Source organism: Mytilus trossulus, chromosome 10 (genome assembly GCF_036588685.1).
Source record: "Mytilus trossulus isolate FHL-02 chromosome 10, PNRI_Mtr1.1.1.hap1, whole genome shotgun sequence".
Classification (NCBI taxonomy): domain Eukaryota; kingdom Metazoa; phylum Mollusca; class Bivalvia; order Mytilida; family Mytilidae; genus Mytilus; species Mytilus trossulus.
This window is the reverse complement of record NC_086382.1, coordinates 62882536-62908624: the sequence shown is the minus strand read 5'-3', so window position 1 is coordinate 62908624 and position 26089 is coordinate 62882536. Positions and strand designations below refer to the sequence as shown.

The 26089-nt window shown below is 32.5% G+C and overlaps 1 protein-coding gene across 3 annotated transcripts; it reads left to right on the top strand.

The window, feature by feature from the left end:
- Nucleotides 1–30: 30 nt before the first annotated feature.
- LOC134688356 (uncharacterized) lies at nucleotides 31–26089 on the top strand. 3 transcript variants are annotated; one of them, XM_063549014.1, is made up of 5 exons: nucleotides 31–140; nucleotides 396–540; nucleotides 3268–3383; nucleotides 12950–13072; nucleotides 21164–26089. In XM_063549014.1, the coding sequence occupies exons 2-5, from the start codon at nucleotides 424–426 to the stop codon at nucleotides 25284–25286; spliced, it is 4479 nt and encodes a 1492-aa protein (XP_063405084.1). In that variant the 5' UTR covers nucleotides 31–140; nucleotides 396–423; the 3' UTR covers nucleotides 25287–26089. The 3 variants fall into 3 exon arrangements, with proteins under 3 accessions (XP_063405084.1, XP_063405086.1, XP_063405085.1); XM_063549016.1 differs by lacking the exon at nucleotides 31–140 and having other exon boundaries at nucleotides 422–540; nucleotides 12937–13072; XM_063549015.1 differs by lacking the exons at nucleotides 31–140; nucleotides 396–540 and adding an exon at nucleotides 2230–2283.

The window sequence follows — 26089 nt, the reverse complement described above, 5'->3', positions numbered from 1 at the left end:
ACACATATAGTTGTCAAGGATGTAAAAATGTATAAACAAATAAATATTGAAATGTCAGTAATAAGAACGGCTCTTGGGAACTTTGTTAACTCTAAAAATCCAGTAACGACCAGTAATTACGACGATCTGTGCTTCCTTGGGTAAGTTGCATTTTGTTCCATGTTTATTTACATGCTCACTTCTACTTATGGCAAAATGACAGTTAAAGATTTTAAATTAGAACAAAAAATACGTTGTTAAACAAAATAAAGATGAAACAATGCAAATTAATTTTAAATTTCTTTTCATGACTTGAAAAAAAGGTTACAACTTTATATTTTCAATCTTATAAACTGTATCCGGTACAACAATAATAAGGTTCAATATATGACATATGTGCCATCAATTTTTCACAGGTTCTTTCAATCTAAGCTGTAGCTAGCTATGGGGTGTGGTTCATCTTCGTCATCTGGTACGGAACAGTCGAACAAAGTTAAAAACCAACAGGATTTAAAACTGAACTATGACGATTTTAAAGATATAGATGATCATGCAAGACAGGTATTGATTTAATTTTTACCCATAACTTTATATACTTTCGTCCGTTTTAATTACTCTAAATTAGATGGTGTTTGATCAGCCATACGTCACTTTATTGTATCCGAACTTCGTTCTATTTTATTCAAAAGTCACTTACTTTTATCCAAACGTCAGTTCAAAGAGATGTATCACTGAATGTTTAATATGATAGCTAGAAATGCAGATAAAAAATTAAAAAGTATAAATGATCGACATCTACATTTACGTCAATATGACTAAAATGAGCATTTAACTCTTTATAGAATTATTGTTCTTTCATGTTCATTGTTGGAGAAAAAATTAAATCACTAAAATCCTTAACTCCGAGAAAAATTCAAAACGGAAATTCCTTAATCAAATGAGAAAATCAAATAATAAAACACAATCGAGTGGTCACAAAGTGTCATATTCCTGACTTCGCATAGGCATTTTCAAATGTAGAAAATGGTGGGTTGAACCTGTTCATCTAGCCCTAAACTTCTCACGTGTATGAAAGTCGCATCAAATTCCTTTATATTTACTTGAATGCATGAACAGACATAATAAAAAAGGTAAAATTGTCAAAATAGGGGCACATCAAACATCACCCTGACACAATCTCAATCAAGATGCAGATGGACAACACAGGCACTTTCGAGTCTTTAGTTAAAATAAAAAAGAAGATGTGGTATGATTGCCAATGAGACAACTATCCACAAAAGACCAAAATGACACAAACATTAACAATTATAGGTCACCGTACGGCCTTCAACAATGATCAAAGCCAATACCGCATATAGTCAGCTATAAAAGGCCCCGATAATTCAAGAGAGAAAACTAACGGCCTTATTTATGTAAAAATAAATGAACGAAAAACAAATATGTAACACATAAACAAACGACAAACAATGAATTACAGGCTCCCAACTTGGGACAGGCACATACATTAATAATGTGGCGGGGTTAAACGTGTAAGTAGCCTATACATTCAACATTATGAACCTGACCCTGATATTTTGAAAATTTTATTACTACTAGAAAAGTATATTTGTAATCAAGTTTACCATTTATTAATTACTTTTTATATATTTCTTTTCTTAATTAAAAACAATTATCTTTTCAACAAAATATCAAATTATCAAACAGATTCAAAATAAAGATTTACATTATATATTAAAGTTGCGTCCGATAACAAATATTTAACATAAAAGCACAGCACCTGTAAAACAATAGTAAACGTTATTCTACCCTCTTTTTTTAAAAAGAAAATCATCAGAGAGTTTTAACATCTTTACACAAAAGGTTGTAAGATATTGTTAAAAAACAAAAAAAAACACAACATGTGGGAAATAATATGGATTTTATCGTAAGATTGAACTGTGCCATACTTCGAGAAATAAAACAGACGACATGAATATAGATCTGACGATTGGTTTTGAACCATTTAAACTTTGTGGTTTATTGTTAAATAAATATAAATGTTCGGTCTTAAATAGGACTGTTTGTTTAGTCATTCTTATGGGTTTATTAAATATTCGTACATGTCTCCACTTTTGTTGACTCAAGGATATGACCAATTATAAATCACTATAAAACAAACAAATGTAAGAAAGAAGAACAAAATGACATACATCACATTTTACAACTTAAGTAGCTTTTTCTTTACACAATTTGATTTATCTACGTTAAATCCACCCATAAAAGATTGTATATACAGGGCCGGATACTTGCCCTTTGAGGCACATGGTAAGATAAACATTAACACTGTTGTAGAATTGTAAAACTATACTTCAATATCGGTTTTAACAGAAAACTAAACAAAGAAATCTCCAATGTCGTCGGAGTGATCTGAAAACATTGGGGAGGGGAGGGAAAATGGACACACATCTGAAAGCTTTAATATAGTCTGTGTTGTTATTTCGAATTTCACGTTTTCGAAAATATTTTCGAAATTGATAAATAGGATAACTAATATTCCCATTTCTTAAATAAAAAAAACAAGATATAAAAAAGACTTCATTACTCGCACAGTAGCTTTTGTTTCTATTGACCTACAAAGCTACGTTAATACTACACAGAATTTCATAAGAATTAACTTGCGATCCGAATAAAATGAAATAATAATCAATCATGTAGAACCCCTTTTAACTGCTTAGAACTGCCCCGAACCAAAGGTCCCTACTTATATAAACCTCACAAAGATGAGAGGAAAATAGAGCAGATTGTTACCTGATTGAGACGACGCCAATGTTGACAATGTTTATTCAAGGGATATGTATCTGCTCTAACACCCTATAATTCAATTTTGGATGAAACGCGTCTTCTGGTTGGCTGACGTTGTCTTGTTTATCAGCTCATAGACATAATTTTCACATATGACCGTTAAATCGTGAACATTATTTCATAGTTTACTCTGGTTTCAAATGGAATTTAGAATTAAATTATAAGAAATGACTAATATTTTTTCTGTCTATTCAAAATAACATAAATATGTGTGCACCACATTTTTTATGTTATTTCTTCATAGGCAGAAACACTATCTTAATTCACCTAAGTTTAATTTAATTTATTATACTGAAAGTTCTGTCATTTTTTGTGTTAATGTTTTTCCAAAAACAACAAAAATAAAGCAATTTGTATTTTTTTATTTTGACTGTCTGTAAAACATTTCCTGGACCAAAACGTCGAGCTTTGTCTTTACAATTATTGTCATTGAGAGTTTTCTTCCAGGCACCAAGATCTGTAGAAGAGTCGATAGAAACGCTAGCTAAATATCTTGCCAAACCAGCAAATAATGATATAGAAGTTGTAAGAGCACTTTATGTTTGGATTTGTGAAAACATCAGGTAAATAATTTGTTTTGAATATACAAAAAGGCTCCCAGAAAAGTTGATTTAACTTCAATATTAGAGTGATCGGATTTACAATATAATAATTTTTTTGCTTACTGCTTAGCTTATATTAATATGATTTTTATTTGTGTTGACTTGCCTGAAGTTTTATTAAAATGTGGATGACTGAAGCTTAATTTGTACAGGTCAAGAGCTTTTAGATTAGCTGCTATTAATTCTCACTTACATATATTATACATGTTTTCCTGTGCTCATGGTGTAAATATCATGAAGTGTATAAAATAAACACTTGCAAAATCCTGAAAATGTTAATACTACATGAACAATATCTACTGATTTTATTGAAAACCAAACATTTGTTTGTTTGTTTGTACAAAACTAAATATACACATATTTATTGTCTTCATTAACCCTTTATTTCTTTCGGTCTGAGTCATTTGAATTGAAATGAAATAAAAACCTATTTTAATCAACCAAAACAGTGTATATTTAATGCATTTAGATTTTGATATGAAAACACATTATATGATGGAGATAATTGTTATTATAATTTAAATTAGATAGATTTATCTCCCTTTGTACACAGTATTTCTGTATTAAAAAATATTTGAACAAAAGTGGATAGGTTGCTCTTCACTACAATAGTACTTTGGTTTTAATTTTTATTAGATCTTTGATATTTACACTATGATCTCAAATTTTCTTTCTTTTTGTTTCTTTTATTTTTTATGCTTGTTTTTTTCATTTTGACACAGTATTACTTATTGTATGGAAACTATGATGTATTTAGGATACAGTAGGAAATTAATGCAGACAACGTAGAGGAGGTCAGACATTTCAGAGTTGCATTATCACTTACTTATATAAAATACTATGGTAGAATACGATCGCATTACTCTTATCAAATCTCAAGTATTTATTATTTAGCTATAAAGATAATGAATAAACGAGTGATAATGGTATAAAAATTGTTTCATACAACTGTCAAGGTTTAAATTCAAAGGAGAAGAGGGGAGATGTTTTGGATTATCTTAAAGCAAAACATTGCCACATATATTGTTTACAAGATACACATTTTTCAGAAAAAGAAGAAGTATCAATAAAAAATCTATGAGAAGGAGACTGTATTTTCAATTCTTTTGCAACAAACAAAAGAGGGGTAGCAATATTTTTTACCAAAAACTTTGAATACAAGATACAAAGGACAAAAAAGATGATCAAGGAAATCTGTTAGGAATTGATATTGAAATTGAAGGAAAAATATGCTTATATGGTCCAAATAAAGATTCACCTGAATTTTATTCTAGAGTAAGTGATACAATAGAAGACTTGAACAACCAATCAGTTATAATAACTGGAGATTATAATTTAGTCCAAAACCAAAATCTTAATACTTATAATTACCAAAATGTAAATAACCCGAAAGCCAAAGAGGAAGTTTAAAATATAATAGAAATTTATGATTTAACAGATCCCTATAGGGAATTGTACCCTGAACAAAAAAAAATTACATGGAGAAAAAATAATCCCATTAAACAAGCAAGATTGGATTTCTTTTTATTATCACAAAGCCTTAATCAACATGTACATGATATGCACATTCTTAACAGTTATAGATCTGATCACTCCCCAATAATGTTAAATTTAAAGATGAATAACTTTATTATAATTGGTAAAGGTCTATGGAAATTTCACAATTCACTTTTAAATGACATTGAATATTCAGCTGCTGTTAAAGAGACTATAAATAAAGTAAATGAACAATATGCATCACTAGTATACAACAGAGGAACATTGGAAAAGATAAATGACTTAGAAATTCAATTTACTATAAACGATCAACTCTTTCTAGAAACTTTATTAACAGAAATTAGAGGAAAATAAATTGCATATGCTTCTTTTAGGAGGAAACAAAAAGATAAAATAGAAAGAATACTATTAGAAGATATTAAAAAACTAGAAGAACAAATATTGTCAGAAGTAATATTTTTTGAAACTGAAAAAATGAAAAATGAGCTTAAAGTATTAAGACAAGTAAAGTTGAGGGGTTCTTACATCAGATCCAAATTGCAATGGATAGAAGAAGGAGAAACACCTTCAATTTTTTTTCTAAATTTAGAAACAAAACATTTTATAAATAAAACTATTCCAAAATTAGTCAATGAAAAATGAGACACTATCAGTGAGCAAGATAAAACATCAAAAGAAGCAAACAATTATTACAAAAGGCTATATACTACAACAGAAAGTTTGAATAAGGTCAACCTAAAAATTGAAATCCCTGATACTGATACTAAAGAAATAAATAATACCATCAGAGAATATTTGGAGGGTGAAATTACTTATGGTGAATTAACAACAGCTTTGCGAAAAATGAAAAATGAAAAAAGCCCTGGGTCAGATGGTTTCACAAATGAATTTTTCAAGTTTTTTTTTATAGATATAGGAAAATTTGTATTTCGGTCTATAAATAATGGTTACGAAAAGGGGGAATTGTCAATTACTAAAAGACAAGGTATTATAACCTGTATACCAAAGGGAGATAAACCTAGACAGTTCATGAAAAATTGGCGACCAATAAGTTTACTAAATACCACATATAAATTAGCATCAAGCTGCATAGCTGCATAGCTGAGCGTATATAATTAGTTCTACCCCAAATTATTAACAGTGATCAGACTGGTTTTATTCCGGGTAGATTTATAGGGGAGAATACTCGTCTTACAAAAATATCAGTTCTGCAGTTTCTCAAAATTGTATTTTATCTGAATTCTTTGAAATTCAAATGGGTTGTCGACAAGGGGATTCTTTATCTCCTTATATATTTCTTTTATGTGCAGAAATACTTGGAATATTAATTAGAAAAAATAAAGAAATAAAGGGAATTAAAATAGATGATACTGAATATTTGATATCTCAATATGCTGATAACACGTCAATTATTATTGACGGTACACCAGAGTCCCTTCACGCATCTCTCCGCTTATTACATAAATATGCTGAAATGTCTGGTCTCCGTATGAACTTAGACAAAACAAAGGTGGTATGGATAGGAAAGACAAAATATAGTCAAGACACCATGTGTGTAAAGTGGGGATTGGAATGGGATTCCAGTAGGTTTACACTATTAGGAATAAACTTTTTTTTCAATTTGCAAGAAATAGTATCTTTTAACTATTATCCTAAAATAAAAGAAATTGAAAATATAATCAATATTTGGTATAGACAAACACTAGCCCAGTAGTCAGCACTTCGGTGTTGACATGCATATCAATTATATGGTCATTTTTATAAATTTCTGTTTACAAAACTTTGAATTTTTCGAAAAACTAAGGGTTTTCTTACCCCCAGGAGTAGATTACCTTAGCCGTATTTGGCACAACTTTTTTAGAATTTTGGGTCCTCCACGCTCTTCAACTGTGTATTTGTTTGGCTTTTTAACTGTTTTGATCTGAGCGTCACTGATGAGTCTTATGTAGACGAAACGCGCGTCTGGCGTAATTAATTATAATCCTGGTACCTTTGATAACTATTTACTCCAGTGGGAAAGATAACAATTATCAAGACACTAATTATTTCAAAATTAAATCATCTGTTACACCATGCAATACTACTCTTAAACAACTTATTCGTACACTTTATTCATTTATTTGGGAAAACAAGCCTGACAAGATTGAAGGAGAAATGTTATGTCTGGAACATAAATTTGGGGGGCTGATAATGTTAGATATTGAAGAATATATAAAAGGGTTAAAATTAACGTGGGTCCGACGGTTGCTAAAAAACAATACAAAACTCAAAAACCTAATAGAAAGCACAGAAAATATTGATATTGAAGATCTAGTATTTCTAGGCCCACCAAAAAAATGTAAAAAAAACTTTTGGAAAGATGTTTTAAAGCATGGACAGAAATGCAAAATAAACTTAAACCAAAAAATGAAGAAGAATTTTTAACAGTTTCACTTTGGAATAATGAAAATATTAAAATAGGTAGCAGATCTGTGTTCTATAAAGACTGGGCTGATAACGGTATTTTGTTAATTAATGATCTGGTAGATAATGAGGGTAAATTAATGTCGTTTGAGTAATGCAAAAATATTTATGAAATTAAATATAACTTTCTAGTTTATAATGGAGTTATATCAGCAATAAAATCATATCAAAATTCACTTAAATATAATATCTCTATAGAAAATCTTTATAAAGTTCATGGACCAGTTCTACCAAATAATATTAGAACATTTTTTTTGTCAATTAAAGGATCAAAAGATATGTATAATATTTTCTTAGAAAAAAGTAATACTAGGCCTACTTGTGAAGATAAATGGTCTTTAAGATTAAACAAAAAAATTGATTGGAAAAAAGTGCATAATATGTCATTCTACACCACAAAAAGCTCTAAACTTCATTGGTTCCAGTACAGAATAGTGCACAGAATCATAGGCACAAATGAATTTTTATTCAAAATTAAGGTAAAACAGATAAATGTACTTTCTGTAATGAAGCTATTGAATATATTGAGCACATATTTTGGACATGCCATAAAATTTCAGATTTATGGATTGAACTTGGTGATTGGATTTATAACCAAACACAAATATTGATTCCAGTTAATATAGATATTATTTTATTTGGAAATTTAGGTAACAACGGAAATGATAGGATAAAAAACTTAATAATACTCCTGACAAAATTCTATATTTACAGAACAGAACTCTGTGAAAATATTGTAAATCTTATTTTATTGTAAAAACCACCTCAAAGAATCTCTTGTACTAGAAAAGAATTTATTTTTTAAAAGAAAACCTTTTCATTATGGCCAATATCTGCTGGGACCCCTGGCTTCCTATTTTAGAAGACTAGGTTGATTATCAAAAATTGGTACATTATGTACCAGAATTATTTATATGTACATTCCTTTCCTTATCCACAACACCACCTATGTTATAATTTGATACTGTTATATGTTGGTTTTATATATATGCTTGATGTTTTGTCTATGTTTATAACTACATGTAGGTTCCTCTAGTTATTGCCTGTACGCAAATATTTGAATAAATAAAGCCTGCAAGTAAAATATATTTATTATTTTTTTTTTTATTTTTTTTTTTTCCAAATAATATTTTTTTTTGTCAATATCCACAATACATTATAGGAAGACGTGCGCTTAAGATAGCCTTTTTGATTTATCTGCCCAACGAAAACATGTGCCGCTATTTTCGCAGTACAAAATGATATTGATTTTTTCTGCTTATTTTTTAATCCAAATAAATTCATTTATGATAAGGCACCTAGTTTTAAAATATCCACATTTTAACACAATACGTTCTCTGGAAATACCGTTACTTCCTATATGGAAATAAGCCTTCTGATGTATGGTCCTCTGCTCTAATCACTTGTTAAACATAGTAACATGACAAATATCACTCCACAGAGATATTTTGTTGTTTACATAATGTAATAATAAAGTACGTTTATTTGAGGCACATAAGGGATATTATTGATTCATTTCCAATGGGCCGTAAGTCATAATTTGAAGGGTAATTTTAGAATTTTAGTTACATTTTTAGCTCACCTGGCCTAAAAGACCGAGTTAGCTTTTCTCATCACTTGGCGTCCGTCGTCCGTCGTCTGTCGTCGTCCGTCGTCTGTCGTCCGTCGTCGTTAACTTTTACAAAAGACTTCTCCTCTGAAACTACCAAATTAAACCAAACTTGGCCACAATCATCATTGATGTAGCTAGTTTAACATTTGTGTTTTTTGACCCGGCCAACCAACCAAGATGGCCGCCATGACTAAAAATAGAACATAGGGGTAAAATGCAGTTTTTGGCTTATAACTCAAAAACCAAAGCATTTAGAGCAAATCTGACACGTGGTAAAATTATTTATCAGGTCAAGATCTATCTGCCCTGAAATTTTCAGATGACTCAGACAACCCATTGTTGGGTTGTGGGTTGCTGCCCCTAAATTGGTCGTTTTAAGGAATTTTACTGTTTTTGGTTATTATCTTGAATATTATTATGGATAGAGATAAACTGTAAACAGCAATAATGTTCAGCAAAGTAAGATTAACAAATAAGTCAACAGGACCAAAATGGTCAGTTGACTCCTTTAGGAGTTATTGTCCTTTATAGTCAATGTTTAACCATTTTTCGTAAATCTTAGTTAACTTTTACAAAAATCTTCTCCTCTGAAACTACTTGGCCAAATTTTACCAAACATAGCCAGAAACATTATTAGGCTATCTACATTGTAGTTTAAAAATTGTGTTTTGTGACCGGGCAAACCAACCAAGATGGCTGCTACGGCTAAAAATAGAAAATAGGGATAAAATGCAGTTTTTGGCTCATAACTCAAAAACCAAAGCATTTAGAGCAAATCTGACAAGGGGCAAAATTGTTTAACTGGTCAAGATCTATCAGCCCTGAAATTTTTAGATGAATCAGACAACTCGTTGTTAGGTTGCTGCCCCTAAATTGGTAATTTTAAGGATATTTTGCTGTTTTGGGTTATTATCTTGAATATTATTATAGATAGAGATAAACTGTAAACAGCAATAATCAACAGCAATTTAAGACTCAAAAATAAGTCAAAATGACCAAAATGGTCAATTGACCCCCTAAGAAGTTATTGTCCTTTATAATCAATTTTTAACAATTTTCATAAAATTTGTAAATTTTTACTAACATTTTCCACTGAAACTACACGGACAAGTTCATTATAGATAGAGATAATTGTAAGCAGCAAGAATGTTCAGTAAAGTAAGATGTACAAACACATCACAATCACCTAAACACAATTTTGTAATGAACTGTCTGCTTCCTTTGTTTAATTCACATATACCAAGGTGAGCGACACAGGCTCTTTAGAGCCTCTAGTTTAAAGCTTAAAGACACACCTACCTTCATATGTGAACATGTGCATTCACCCTTTCCAAATGAATTAAATGTATGACTATAAGGTATGTGAAAATTTGGACAAAAAAACGGAATTTAACTTTAAATGCATACAATAGCTACGTACGAAATGCATTGATATTGTCATTTTTACAAATAATAATAACTGTTTTTAAAACTATATCCTTTCGATATACTTAGGATATCTACCCCTACGAAAAGACTGCCGTAGCTGTGTTTGACAAAACTTTTCGGAATGTTCGGTCCTAAAGGTTCTGCAATTTCTTGTGTATTGAATAGAAGAAGATTCAATGATTCAACAAACGATATATATAGGATGTGTACTTTTTGGTGACCGTGTCACTACACCTGGATATGCCTTTACCATTAATAGTGGCGTTGTATCCGAAAGTGATGGCATTTCAATATAAGCGATATGATACATTAAATTTGACCATATGCTGAATTACTAATATGAATCTTGACTTTTACAGAAATAACAGAATGATTAGGCTAGTGAAAGGGAATTCGTAAACTTTAGAATGGTAATAAGTCATTCTTTCGTTAAGTTTAACCGATATAGATTGTCTAAAGTTTGAAAGTATAGGACACTTAAGCTTGTTTACCTTAGGGAGCTACCATTTGATTTTTCCGGTTTTTTTTTTAGTTGTAATCTCTGTCCTGCCTTTTTATTTTTCACTCATTTTTCTCTCTAAAATTGTCATCCTGCTTTTTTGGAGCAAAGCGTCTCATCCTTTTTTTACTCAAAACTCCTCTCCTGTCAATTTTTTCAAATTTCATCCTAGCTTATTAACTTACTCTTGGAATTATCAACTTTAACCTAAGAATTTCCAACTTTCATTTATGAATTATCAACTATCAACTTGGAATTTCCAACTTTTTCCTTGGAATTATCAACTTTCATCCTTGTAATGACTGACATCTACTTCTAATACATAGTTTATTGTACTTCTCAATATATTCTTAAACTGTTTTTAATTTGTTGCTAAACTTTCGGTAAAATGTAAAAGATTAATTATAGGCATGTATGTAAAGTCTTTTATCGCTATTTTGTGCATTTTTCCTTTGGTCTTTTTTGTGATAATTTTTCATATCATGCTACTCGCTTGAGATGGAAAATTATCGCTAGAAGCTAAGGAGGAGGTGGCGTTCTTATGAAAATTGACATCGTCGTCATAGGTAAAATACCGATAAACAGATTATCATTGGTCATCTCAACTCGATTGTTTTTTTATAAACAACGCTAATCTATAAATATAGCTTCACATAACCTAATATTCATGAAAGGGGTAACTTCCTAGTAATGGATATATGTGGAAATGCCAAAAATATTGGCAGTATTTTTTTATTTGTTAATGACATTCTATATTGATATGCAATGTTCTTACATCATTTTATGTTTATTAGGGGTATGTTTTACTTTTTATATAAATAATTGAAGAGAAATCGTATATTAATGTCCAATTGTGGTATTTGAATCAATCAGGGACTTTGTAAAGTTCCTGAATCTTTGAATTTAAAAATTAGAATAATGTATAAAAGTAAAAGTCATTCTTTATTTTATATTTATATATAAGTTTATGCAGCAAATATTACAAATCACATGAATCCCTAGGGGTCACCCCTAACCCCTTAAATTTAAGAATATGCTATTATCTTATAAACGGTTCATATCCCCACCCCTAAACCATATATATTCTTGAATGGGACGATAAAACAAATTCCATGATGTAAAAGGGAAGTCACTGGGGGTCGACCCCTCCCCGGTCAATTTGAGAATGTGCTATTATCTTGTAAACGGTCCAGATCCCCACCTCTAAAGCATCTATATTCTTGTATGGGACAATTAAGCAAATGCAATTAAGTTTAAGGGAAGTCACTTGGGGTCACCCCAACCCCATTCAATTTGAGAATGTGCTATTAACTTGTAAACGGTCCAGATCCCCATCTCTAAACCATATATATTTTTGTAGGGGACAATAAAACAAATGAAAAGAAATAAAAGAAAGTCCCTAGGGGGTCACCCCACCCCCTCTTGTTTGAAAACTTGTAAACGGTTCATATCCCCACCCCTAAACCATATATATTCTTGTATGGAACAATAAAACCCATTGAATGAAATATAGGGAGGGTCCATAGGGGTTAACCTCACCCCGTTCAATTTGAGAATGTTCTATTATTATGTAAACGGTTCAGATCCTCACCCCTAAACCATATATATTCTTGTATGGGACAATTAAGCAAATGAAATGAAAGAAAAGGGAAGTCCCTAGGGGGTCACCTCACCCCCTCTTGTTTGAAAACTTGTAAACGGTCAAGATCCCCACCCCAAAACCATATATATTCTTGTATGGGATATAAACAAATCAAATGAATATGGGAGCTTTGTTTGGGAGACTTCGTAACAGCATCCTGTTACAATTACATCTTGTTTAATTTTATGCTTTTGATAATTATTTTGATTTGATATGATATTGAAATTCTTACTCGATAGATGCTAGTACTCAATAATGTAATATATAACATGTATAAAGAAAATATGAAATAAATCTATGTTTTTGTAAAAGTTAGTTTTCAACAGTATCTATTTGTTTGTTATAACAATTTGAATCTGCAAGTTTTATATAGTTCTACATTATAGATATAACACCAATGCATTCTTTGGCGGGAACCTGTCATCTCTAGACACAAGTGGAAAAGGTGTATTAACCAGCAAAAGCAGTGTTTGTGCAGGATATGCAAACCTGTTGGAGTCCTTGTGCCAGTAAGTAGTTCGATGTTGTACTATTGACTACTTTTAATAATTTTACACACTTGCAGGTCTGTTAATAGAAACATATCAAAAGTTAAATGTCACTTTTTTCGACGATTGGTTTTGCAGGAGTTTAACTCCATGCGCATAAACAACAGGTTCTTCGTGGAAACATTTACCAAAGTATATCATTCCCCGATTTGCAAATTTAATGAGTTGAAATAGAAAAATGCGATTTTAGAAATATACATGCCTTGTGAAGCGATGACAATGACTCCACTCAAGCATAAACGGAAAATCTTCTCACGGATTTCATTGCAAAACCGATTGTTCTGCTTTTGAAGATTACAAGACGTGACCCCTTAACGTATAGAAGAGTAAGTTTTCAGAAATAATTTTGACATTTTGTCATTTAAATGCAGTAATATATGCAGAAAGGGATTTCATTGGAAGCGTTTACACAATGCACGCAGGCATCTGTTTCTATCCAATAACAGCCAGTGCACGAACGCCCAATTAAGTGAGATATGACGATATTCCGACGCGTCAGTTTTTAATTCTTGGTCACTCATGTTTAGAAAGAAAGAAGAGAAATCCAAACAATTACCGACCCATCTTAAGCGTTGTTGCAAATTTTACCTTATGACGGTCAATCAATTTCCAATAATGCAAGCATTGCATATAACTGAAAAACTACTATACCAATTGAATAAAAAATATTGCATTTAAATGAAAAAAATATACCATTCAAATAAAAAGTATTGCATTTAAATGACAAATTATACCATTTGCATTAAACATGTGCGAGGTTTGGCATGCCACAAAACCAGGTTCAACCCACCATTTTTCCTTTAAAAATGTCCTGTACTAAGTCAGGAATATGACCATTGTTATATTATAGTTCGTTTCTGTGTGTGTTACATTTTAATGTTGCTATCGTTTATTTTCTTATATTTTTGAGTGTAAATTCACATTGCGATAAGACGTGTTACGGTACTTGTCTATCCCAAATTCATGTATTTGGTTTTGATGTTATATTTGTTATTCTCGTGGGATTTTGTCTGATGATCGGTCCGTTTCTGTGTGTGTTACATTTTAGTGTGATGTCGTTGTTCTCCTCTTATATTTAATGTGTTTCCCTCGGTTTTAGTTTGTTTCCCCGAGTTTGTTTTTTGTCCATGGATTTATGAGTTTTGAACAGGGGTATAATACTGTTGCCTTTAATGCATTTTAATGAAGAAATATACCATTTAAATTTAAAATATTGCATTCGAATGAAAAGTAACAAATTTTTTCAACCAATACCATGCAATAGTAAACTCAATTTCTCTGTATAATGAGCTCTAAAAACTTATTGTTTTGTTTCAGAGATATTTAAATGTATGTTAAATGAGATATCTTCCATGTGTGTTCACTGTGGTTTCAATATGAATTTCTTCAATTTCACAACATTCAAGAAAACAAAACAAAATCGGGCATAGATATGTGAAGTATACATGTAAAATGCACATCAGTTCAGTGGCAATATTTAATTTAGTTTGCAAGAAAACCTTATGAAAAAGTGTATTGGATTATGTTATGAATTTGTACAATTCTTACTAATTGCTGAAGAAACAATAAAATTTTATATGCTTATGTTTCCATTGTTTAGATCATTAATGAAATAGTCCGATAAGCATGTCTTGAAACTCTCAAGCCTTTTTTCATAAATAGAAAACACCGTGTAGAACGCCACATGCGGGGTGTCGGTTATGTTTGACACGCGGTGGCAGTTTCGAAGCAAAGAAACCTATCAAAGTAAGTTCAAGTATCAAAATTTCTTTATTTAGAGTTATTAGTACATATAATGTACTGCACAGAAGAAACTGAATCACAATCTATTTCCTGCAAGTAAAATCAGTCGTTTTCAGGGCTCTGTTTTCTCAAACACCTCTCCCTAGTTTTACGTGTTGCAGATTTTTAGGCTTCATATGCAAATTTCTGAATAAAAAACTACTTAAGACGACTTCTTTCCGCATCATTTATATAAAATTGAATTCCTATTATGGAAATTTAACTAAAACCCAGCTTCATCCTTAAAATTGATTTGTTTTTAAACTAGTTTTTCATTAAAATATAAGTGTCGCTCGGGGTGTAAGATTTTGCATCTCAAGGGGTAGAGGCTTCCAATAAAAAAGGAATAGATTTGCATATGAATCATGTAAATCGATCTTTATCTGATGCGTCCGTCGTCGTCGTCGTCCGTTAACTTTTACAAAAATTTTCTCCTCTGAAACTACTTGGCCAAGTTTAACCAAACTTAGCCACAATCATCATTGGGGTATCTAGTTAAAAAATGTGTGACGTGACCCGGCCAACCAACCAAGATGGCCGCCACGGCTAAAAAATAACATAGGGATAAAATGCAGTTTTTGGCTAATAACTCAAAAACCAAAGCATTTAGAGCAAATCTGACACGTGGTAAAATAATTAATCAGGTCAAGATCTATCTGCCCTGAAATTTTCAGATGAATCAGACAACCTGTTGATGGGTTGCTGCCCCTGAATTAGTAATTTTAAGGAAATTTTGCTGTTTTTGGTTATTATCTTGAATATTATTATAGATAGAGATAAACTGTAAACAGCAATAATGTTCAGCAAAGTAAGATTTACAAATAAGTCAACATGACCGAAATGGTCAGTTGACCCCTTTAGAAGTTATTGCCCTTTATAGTCAATGTTTAACCATTTTTCGTAAATCTTAGTAATCTTTTACAAAACCTTCTCCTCTGAAACTACTGGGCCAAATTAATCCAAACTTGGCCACAATCATCATTGGGGTATCTAGTTTTAAAAAATGTGTGGCGTGACCTGGCCAATCAACCAAGATGGCCGCCACGACTAAAAATAGAATTAAGGGGTAAAATGCAGTTTTTGGCCTATAACTCAAAAACCAAAGCATTTAGAGCAAATCTGACTGGGATTAAATTGTTAATCAGGTCAAAATCTATCTGCCCTGAAATTTTCAGATTGATCAGACAACCCGTTGTTAGGTTGATGCCCCTGAATTGGTAATTTTAAGGAAATTTTGCCGTTTTTTGTTATTATTTTGAATATAATTATAGATAGAGATAAACTGTAAACAGAAATAATGTACAGCAAAGTAAGTCTCCAAAACGAAATCGGTTACTCTCTTCAATGAAACACTCACCGGCATCTTTATCATCCAATGGCAATACAGCTTCAAGGAGACATGAAAAGGATGACACTACTATTCTTCTAACCGTCTTTTTTTTTTCGTAGAACTAAATCTTTAAGCGCCTTGTGTGCTCTTTTACAAAGAAAAAGTTTCAAAAACTTGTCTTTACTCCACAACTATTTGCTTTGTATTTATTTGGTCTTCTAGGATTATTTTTCTTTCCTTAAATTTTATCTTCAAAACCGTCAGCACATAACATAAACTCATAATATTGTTGGTTACCTAAAATATTCAATACAGGAAAAGAATGCCTTGAGAACGTTAGAATCAAGATATCTAAAGTAGATGTCAGACTTTGGGATATCAAGGTCCAGAGCGATGAGGTCTGATAGTGTCGTTTTGCTTGAAACTGCAAAATTAATTCCTGCATCTAGGGGATTGCCCATTACGCGCTCACACACGTTTTCGCTAATGTATCCAATAAAATTTTACAGTGAAAAAGTCTGTCGTCAGTTTTCCAAAACCTCTTAGTTGTTTCCCGATACCATATTTCCGGTATTATTCTTTTTGACATAAATTTGACCGTCCCAAAGAAAATGCGAATAGAAATATTGTCGAAAGGATATTGATTTGCTTTTACCATTCGGATAAGATATAGAAAATCAACAGCCATGAGTGTTTCATTTTAGAGAGTAATCGTTTCGATTTCGTTTCGAAGTGAGTGGTTATTGCAGGATGCACAAGCGCTTTTGAGAGGAAACTGATGAAGAACTTTGATGCCAATGATGGGGTTTGACTGTTAGTGGCTTCGGCAAATTCCTATATGGGGGTCTGCTCTATGATTTTCCTCCATGTTCTGGTGGATTGAGCCACATCATTAACTTTTTATATGACTATGATAGTGACTGGAAAGGGAAAAAAATCATTTTCTAAACAAAATATTTTGAGTCATTTTTTACTATTTATGAAAGCAAAAGCACATGTCTTATATGACTAAAAACAGTCAAAATGAAGTACTTTTAGTTTTTTATTTGTTGTCATAATATAGCAATCAATTCTATATAAATGATGCAGAGGGAAGACGTCTGAAGTAGTTTTTTATCCAGAAATTTGCATATGAAGCCTCAAAATCTGCAACACGGAAACTAGGAAGAGGTGTTTGAGAAAACAGAGCACTGAAAACGACTGATTTTGCTTGCAGGAAATAGATTGTGTTTCAGTTCCTTCCGTGCAGTACATTATATGGTACTTATAATTCTAAATAAAGAAGTTTTGATACTTGAACTTACTTTGATAGATTTTCTTCGCTTCGAAATTGCCACCCCGTGTCAAACATAGCCGACACCCCGCAAACTGGAACACAGTGACACTCTTCAAATTTTGACCATTGTAATGAAAATTGTAAAAATTTAGATGATTTTTCATTGACCGTCTCATATAAAACTGCACATAAGAACGCATCAGAACTCCTAAGTACTATTTAGCCCTCATCATATATCAAACTAACTACAGAATTTATTAGTTCTATTTATATCTCTATTTCATGGTCCAAATTTTACTCGGAGAATCGACCACCCTTAACATCAATAATCACATTAATGTAACTGAATTTGAAAGTTAAAAGTTACATTAATTATACTACAATTTAAACGTCTTTAAATAACTTTCAACGCAGTAGAATTTTCCTTTTCAAAAAAATCAACTTCCCTAGTGGATATTACACTGGTATCTGGTAACTGTGATCTATTCCATATTATCAAGGAGGGCCAAAATAATTACCGACATCATATCTTATTAAAACTTAGTACATAATTATATTTAATACGAATCAAACCTTTTTATAAATATGGCAAATTAGGGTTTTGACTCATGATCAGATTTAACTTTTGGTTTCAGGTATCTTTAGCGTCAAATTTAATAACGATAAATAGAATTCATACTTTGGCTTTATGTAGTTTATATCATGCTATTGTCAAACATAAAATAGAAGGTATGGTTTATGGCGGTTCAATAGTCAGATTAGAAAGATATTATACATGAAAAACAGTTTGTGTTTAAAAAAAAACAACCTTAACGATAGAAATTTAAATAGATTATGAGCTGTAAGCAAATAAAAAAAAGAAAATGTTTTGTTACATTCAGTAAAACGGTCAAAGGGCATCACATGCCTTTATGAAAAGGATTAGCTTTGTTATTCCTCCTTAAAAGGTTTAGTGATAAAAAGAAGAATTGAAACGAAACTTGTTAAGTTTTGAAAAAAGAGTACACAAAGAAAACGTTTTTCATTGTTCTGTAAAAAATTGACATTTCGATTAATACTTATGCCAATTTTTTTCTGCTATGCAACATTCCAATGTGGTGTCGGAAAACACCCGATCGTCCTTGTGGTAGTTCATCATAAATTTAAGCCGTATCACTTTGAACTTGGCACAACCGTTTATTTAAATGTAAATATTTTAAAAGATGGGCAAAATATATCAGAGGGACAGTCAAACTCATAAATCGAAAATAAACTGACAACGCCATGGCTAAAAATGAAAAAGACAAACAGACAAACAATAGTACACTTGACACAACATAGAAAACTAAAGAATAAGCAACACGAATCCCACCATTTCATAACAGATCCGGAAAATAGTCTATTTCGGTAGGTCACATTCATGAAAGGGAAAGAGATTGTAATAACGACGTAAGGAACATATCCGATATCATATGTGAAACGCTTATTCCATAACGGTCATCAACTCGTGATGGCGTCCGTAAAATTTACGAAGGGATGATTTCAACTTCTCCATTTGGAACTCTTTGTTACTTACTACTTAGAAATGAAAAGTTCACAATTGGAAAGCTGAAATCATCTGTTTTGTCGTAAAGTTTAGTTTTCAACCGACCGTCATTGTCAATTTCTACATGTAAGCTAAGATATGAGGCCGACTTAACTGTATATGTTGTATCCTTTATCTTTAGTTCGATGGGATAGATGTGTTCAACAAGTCACAAAATTTTGAATTATTTAGTGAGAGAACATCATCTATATAGCGGAAAGTAAAATTAAAGGATATTGCTAACTTCTTATCTTTCTTCCTAAGAAATTCCTGTATGAAGTCAGCCTCGTAATAATAATAAAATAAAGAAACAAGTCGACAACAAGACGGGCACAATTGGTTCCCATTGGAATGCCGACAATCTGTTGAAAACACGTCTTCCGAATGTAACAAATATGTTGTCAATCAAGAAATCAAGCATCTTTATAATGTCAGTTTCAGAGAATGTTTTGTTTGAATCAGATTGATCCTTTACAAAGTAGGATTTATCCCTTCCTAAGACAAGATACTTATATCTACGTTGGCCATTCTTTTTTATGAAACAAAGCAATACCAACTCTTCCGATTTGTCTTTTAGTATGGAATGTGAAATATTTGTGTAAAATGTAGAAAAGTCAAATGTTTTAATGCTATTACAAGATGAAAGAGAGTTAGATTGTATGTACTCTAAAAGATCTCTGAAATTCTTTAGTACCACATTTGATTCACGCCACCTCTAGAATAGGCAGTTTCACAATAACTTTGAAGCCCGGCTTTGATTGCTGATAAGATATATGTTAATAATTTAGAAAGAGGTTCCGTGGAGCACTTGGAATACCCAGCAATTTACTGTTGTTTGTAAGGACACTTATGTAGTTCAGATATCCAATAAGGTGATGGAAGATCCAGTTCTTCATCTTTGGTTTAAATCCCAAGAACTGAGAAAGTACTTTAATTCGTGGGTATCAATTTTCGTGGTTTGAGCAATATTTACATGTTCTTGGGTTTGTAAATTCGTGGATTTCAGTTTTCTAAAAAAAAAAAAAAAATTAAAGCCTTTAGAAACGAACGTTACAAATAGTCTGGGTTAAAGGAATGGCAAAGTCAATATTGACTTGTGTAAATCGTAATGATAACATTAATTAACCCATGATAAAGTGATCAACAGATTAAAGACCATCAAATGTTTTAATAAGGCCATAAACATGTCACCTAAAGAAAACAGTCACATAAACAAATGCTATAAACGTATCTTGAATTGTCAAATAATTCAAAATCAAGCCCAGCATGAAATTATAATTTCTCATATGTACGAAAACTATGAGGAAATCAACTGCAAATGAACACTTTATCATACTAACATATCAATACCGGAAATCTGACTTTCATCGATTAAAAGTATTTTTTATGAGAATTAAAAGATCAAAAGTTGTACAGTTTAGGTTACTAAATATTACATGGGTATAATCCTGCATGCGGTTGTAGTTCTGTGACTGCTATCAAAGTATTCTCAGATTTGGCGTTATACAATATATTTTCTAGATCATATCAGTAGTCAAACCTACCGATGGGGATCTTTCCCTGTCTTTATTTGGACAATTGTTGTTTTATTTCGTTGGACACTTAAATTCGTGGATAAAGTCATCCACAAAAACCACGAAAAGTGTTTCCCCACGAATAAAAGTACTTTCACAGTAACAAAGAACAGACCTATGATTATCCATGATTTCATCGTTGGTAAGTGTCGTGAGGGTATATGTTGAGTTTCCAAGTGAATTGTCAATACCCAATTGGTTTATCAAGCAGTTAATGTAATGAGTTTTACACACAACAACGATGTTGTTTAGGGATTTATCTGTGGGGACAACAAATTAACATATTTGTCATGCAGGTAGGATATTCTGATCAAGTGTTTGGACTCAAATTTCGTGGTTCATTGAATATTGAAATTATAGAGTTTGGGAAAGGGCTGGTGTCCTACAAACACATTTGTTTCTTACGTAGCATTAGGAAAGAGAAATCAATTTTCACAGTTTGAAATGCGCAAGTTGAAGAGGTAGAATAAATGTCCGACAGAAAATGAAAAATGATACTTCATCAACATTTATTTATTCTTTGCAGAGCACTTGATATAACTTGTAAACATATCAGCGGATACGCCAAAGGATATGGTCATAACCTTGGTGAAATCATTACCTTCAGCCAGGACACCGATCATGCATGGAACGCCGTTCGTCTAGAAGGGGTATGGAGGTTCATAGACACTACATGGGGTGCAGGTTATGTAGACAAAAATCAGGAATTTATCAAGAAGTTTAATAACTTTTACTTTCTTACTTCCCCGGAAAATTTTATTTACGATCATTTCCCGTACTTCAACAGCAATATTGAAGAAAGTAAAAAGTGGCAACTTCTCGAAAAACCAATTAGCATAGAGGAATATGCAAAAAAAATAAAACCTTCTAAAGAAGCACGACAATATGGCATCAAATTTTCTCATCCAGATGTAATAATTGATCATTCTCCATGCACAATTATAGTAGAGTCATCAGCTCATCCATTTCAGAACTGCTGGTTTGATTTCTATAATGATAAAGGTTCAAAATGCACTGATGCAGCTATTATGCTGTGTGCGGATAGTAAAGAATGCAAGACTACTGCGCGCCCTCAATTCGGAGGAAAATATACACTTTGCTTGCATGCAAAAATAAAAGATGAAAATACAACATTGGCCGAATATATTATTAATTGTGGAACTGCAGAATCAAATTGGAAACCATATCCAAATTACGGTGGGTTCTATGGTCCAACGCTCAGTTTTACTGAAAGAGGGTTCGAATCGTTTTGTATAAAACCTAGTTATACATGTAAAGATGGCAAATTTCATCTTTCATTGAAGACATCATCAACTCCTGAGGTGCTCGTCCAATTACATGATGCCGAAAATATCGACCATAAGGAAAACCTGATGGTAGAGCAAAATGATACTTCCATCAATATAAGATCACGTTTATTGACAAAGGGGTACTATAAACTTGAACTGTTAAGCAAAGTTGACGAAAAGTACACATTGGCATCTACAGTGCTTATACTAAACACTGGTGAATCGGATTGGAAACCTTTTCCAAAAAACACCGGTCACTATGGTCCAACGCCAGATTTTACTGATAGGGGATTTGAAACTTCTTGCTTAAAACCCTTTTATGAATGTACAGATGGCAATTTTCATCTTTCATTGAAGACATCATCAACTCCTGATGTTCTAGTTTATTTGTATGATGCTGAAAATGTCGACCAAAAAGAAAACCGGACGGTAGAGCAAGACGAGACTTCCGTCAATATAAGATCACGTTTATTGAATAAGGGGTATTATAAACTTCAACTTTTCGTCAAAGTCGACGAGGTGTACACTTTGGTATATACAGTGCTCATACTGAACACTGGTGAATCGAATTGGAAACATTTTCCAAAAAACACCGGTCACTATGGTCCAAAGCCAGATTTTACTGATAGGGGATTTGAAACTTCTTGCTTAAAACCCTTTCATGAATGTACAGATGGCAATTTTTATCTTTCATTGAAGACAACATCCACTCCTGAGGTACTCGTCCAATTACATGATGCCGAAAATGTCGACCATAAGGAAAACCTGACGGTAGGGCAAGACGAGACTTCCGTCAATATAAGATCACGTTTATTGAATAAGGGGTATTATAAACTTCAACTTTTCGGCAAAGTCGACGAGGTGTACACTTTGGTATATACAGTGCTCATACTGAACACTGGTAAATCGAATTGGAAACCTTTTCCAAAAAACACCCGTCACTATGGTCCAACAACGTCAGATTTTACTGATAGGGGATTTGAAACTTCTTGTATAAAACCCTTTTATGAATGTACAGATGGTAATTTTCATCTTTCATTGAAGACATCATCAACTCCTGAGGTACTCGTCAAATTACATGATGCCGAAAATATCGACCATAAGGAAAACCTGATGGTAGAGCAAAATGATACTTCCATCAATATAAGATCACGTTTATTGACAAAGGGGTATTATAAACTTGAACTGTTAAGCAAAGTTGACGAAAAGTACACTCTGGTATATACAGTGCTCATACTGAACACTGGTAAATCGAATTGGAAACCTTTTCCAAAAAACACCGGTCACTATGGTCCAACCCCAGATTTTACTGATAGGGGATTTGAAACTTCTTGTATAAAACCCTTTTATGAATGTACAGATGGTAATTTTCATCTTTCATTGAAGACAACATCAACTCCTGATGTTCTAGTTGATTTGCATGATGCTGAAAATGTCGACCAAAACGAAATCCTGACGGTAGAGCAAGACGAGACTTCCGTCAATATAAGATCACGTTTATTGAATAAGGGGTATTATAAACTTCAACTTTGCGGCAAAGTCGACGAGGTGTACACTTTGGTATATACAGTGCTCATACTGAACACTGGTAAATCGAATTGGAAACCTTTTCCAAAAAACACCGGTCACTATGGTCCAACGCCAGATTTTACTGATAGGGGATTTGAAACTTCTTGCTTAAAACCCTTTTATGAATGTACAGATGGCAATTTTCATCTTTCATTGAAGACATCATCAACTCCTGATGTTCTAGTTTATTTGTATGATGCTGAAAATGTCGACCAAAAAGAAAACCGGACGGTAGAGCAAGACGAGACTTCCGTCAATATAAGATCACGTTTATTGAATAAGGGGTATTATAAACTTCAACTTTTCGTCAAAGTCGACGAGGTGTACACTTTGGTATATACAGGGCTCATACTGAACACTGGTGAATCGAATTGGAAACCTTTTCCAAAAAACACCGGTCACTATGGTCCAAAGCCAGATTTTACTGATAGGGGATTTGAAACTTCTTGCTTAAAACCCTTTCATGAATGTACAGATGGCAATTTTTATCTTTCATTGAAGACAACATCCACTCCTGAGGTACTCGTCCAATTACATGATGCCGAAAATATCGACCATAAGGAAAACCTGAGGGTAGGGCAAGACGAGACTTCCGTCAATATAAGATCACGTTTATTGAATAAGGGGTATTATAAACTTCAACTTTTCGTCAAGGTCGACGAGGTGTACCCTTTGGTATATCAAGTGCTCATACTGAACACTGGTGAATCGAATTGGAAACCTTTTCCAAAAAACACCGGTCACTATGGTCCAATGCCAGATTTCACTGATAGAGGATTTGAAAGTTCTTGTATAAAACCCTTTTATGAATGTAAAGATGGTAACTTTGGTCTGTTTTTAAAGACAACTTCTACTCCTAAAATTCTAGTTCAGTTGCATGATGCCGAAAATGTTGACCATAAGGAAAACCTGATGGTAGAGCAAAATGATACTTCCATCAATATAAGTTCACCTTTATTTAAAAAGGGGTATTATAAACTTGGACTTTTTAGCAAACGCAACGAGAATTACACATTGGCATATACAGTGCTCATACTGAACACTGGTGAATCGAATTGGAAACCTTTTCCAAAAAACACCGGTCACTATGGTCCAACAACGTCAGATTTTACTGATAGGGGATTTGAAACTTCTTGTATAAAACCCTTTTATGAATGTACAGATGGTAATTTTCATCTTTCATTGAAGACATCATCAACTCCTGATTTTCTAGTATATTTGTATGATGCTGAAAATGTCGACCAAAACGAAATCCTGACGGTAGAGCAAGACGAGACTTCCGTCAATATAAGATCACGTTTATTGAATAAGGGGTATTATAAACTTGAACTTTTCGGCAAAGTCGACGAGGTGTACACTTTGGTATATACAGTGCTCATACTGAACACTGGTAAATCGAATTGGAAACCTTTTCCAAAAAACACCCGTCACTATGGACCAACGCCAGATTTTACTGATAGGGGATTTGAAACTTCTTGTATAAAACCCTTTTATGAATGTACAGATGGTAATTTTCATCTTTCATTGAAGACAACATCAACTCCTGATGTTCTAGTTGATTTGCATGATGCTGAAAATGTCGACCAAAAAGAAATCTTGACGGTAGAGCAAGACGAGACTTCCGTCAATATAAGATCACGTTTATTGAATAAGGGGTATTATAAACTTCAACTTTTCGGCAAAGTCGACGAGGTGTACACTTTGGTATATAAAGTTCTCATATTAAACACTGCTGAATCGGATGTGAAATCAATGTTTCCAATTACATACACAACTACGACAAAATACTAATGCAAGCTTTTTCAACCTTTAGTAAGAAAATTGCCACCAAATTCTGTAATTTGCTTCGTGTTTAACTCTCCAGCTTTCGAAAGTATTCTTGCAAACAATAAAATTTTCTCAGAGAAAAGTGGAGAAAAATGGAAAGTGACAGTTACAACAGGGGAAAGTGGAGAATTGAGTTTGTCAGGAAAACCTACTGGTGAAAGCTCATACTGGCCAGTCTATACATTTGTGATTAATTCATGATATTATATGTTATATTATTCTCATTTTCAAGAAAACAACTATTATTTTCATGTTTTGAAAGTAGTTTCTTCAATACAATTTATAATTCTTTTTTGTCAAGTATTTTTTTTTTCGAAAAGGGTCTTCGTTACAGACTTTAATGCAGCCACCATAGGATATCCGATTAACAATGTCTGTTGCTGTCACATTTTTAGACGTAAATAGAAAAAATAATATCAATGTGTGTTTGGTTAGTACAATTACAAGTTTGCCATCTACTTGCGACTACACACCATGCACTGTGTAACAGTCCTACATAATCCAACGAGGAAAAGCTTGACTCGACAAACAAATGTATAAGGTTACATTTTTCAATATCACAGCTGGCTATATAATATGTTCTAATGCACAGCGGTGTTACCACTATCGATGTCATAGAAGCAGGAGTGTCAATCCTGTTGATGGAAGAACACACATTAACAAATATAAATACTGTTGGTTAAATTCCACTCTAAGTAAATATAACTAATGTTGGTAACCTTGTCGTCAAATATATTGATGTAAATAATAAAATAAATATTGATGTG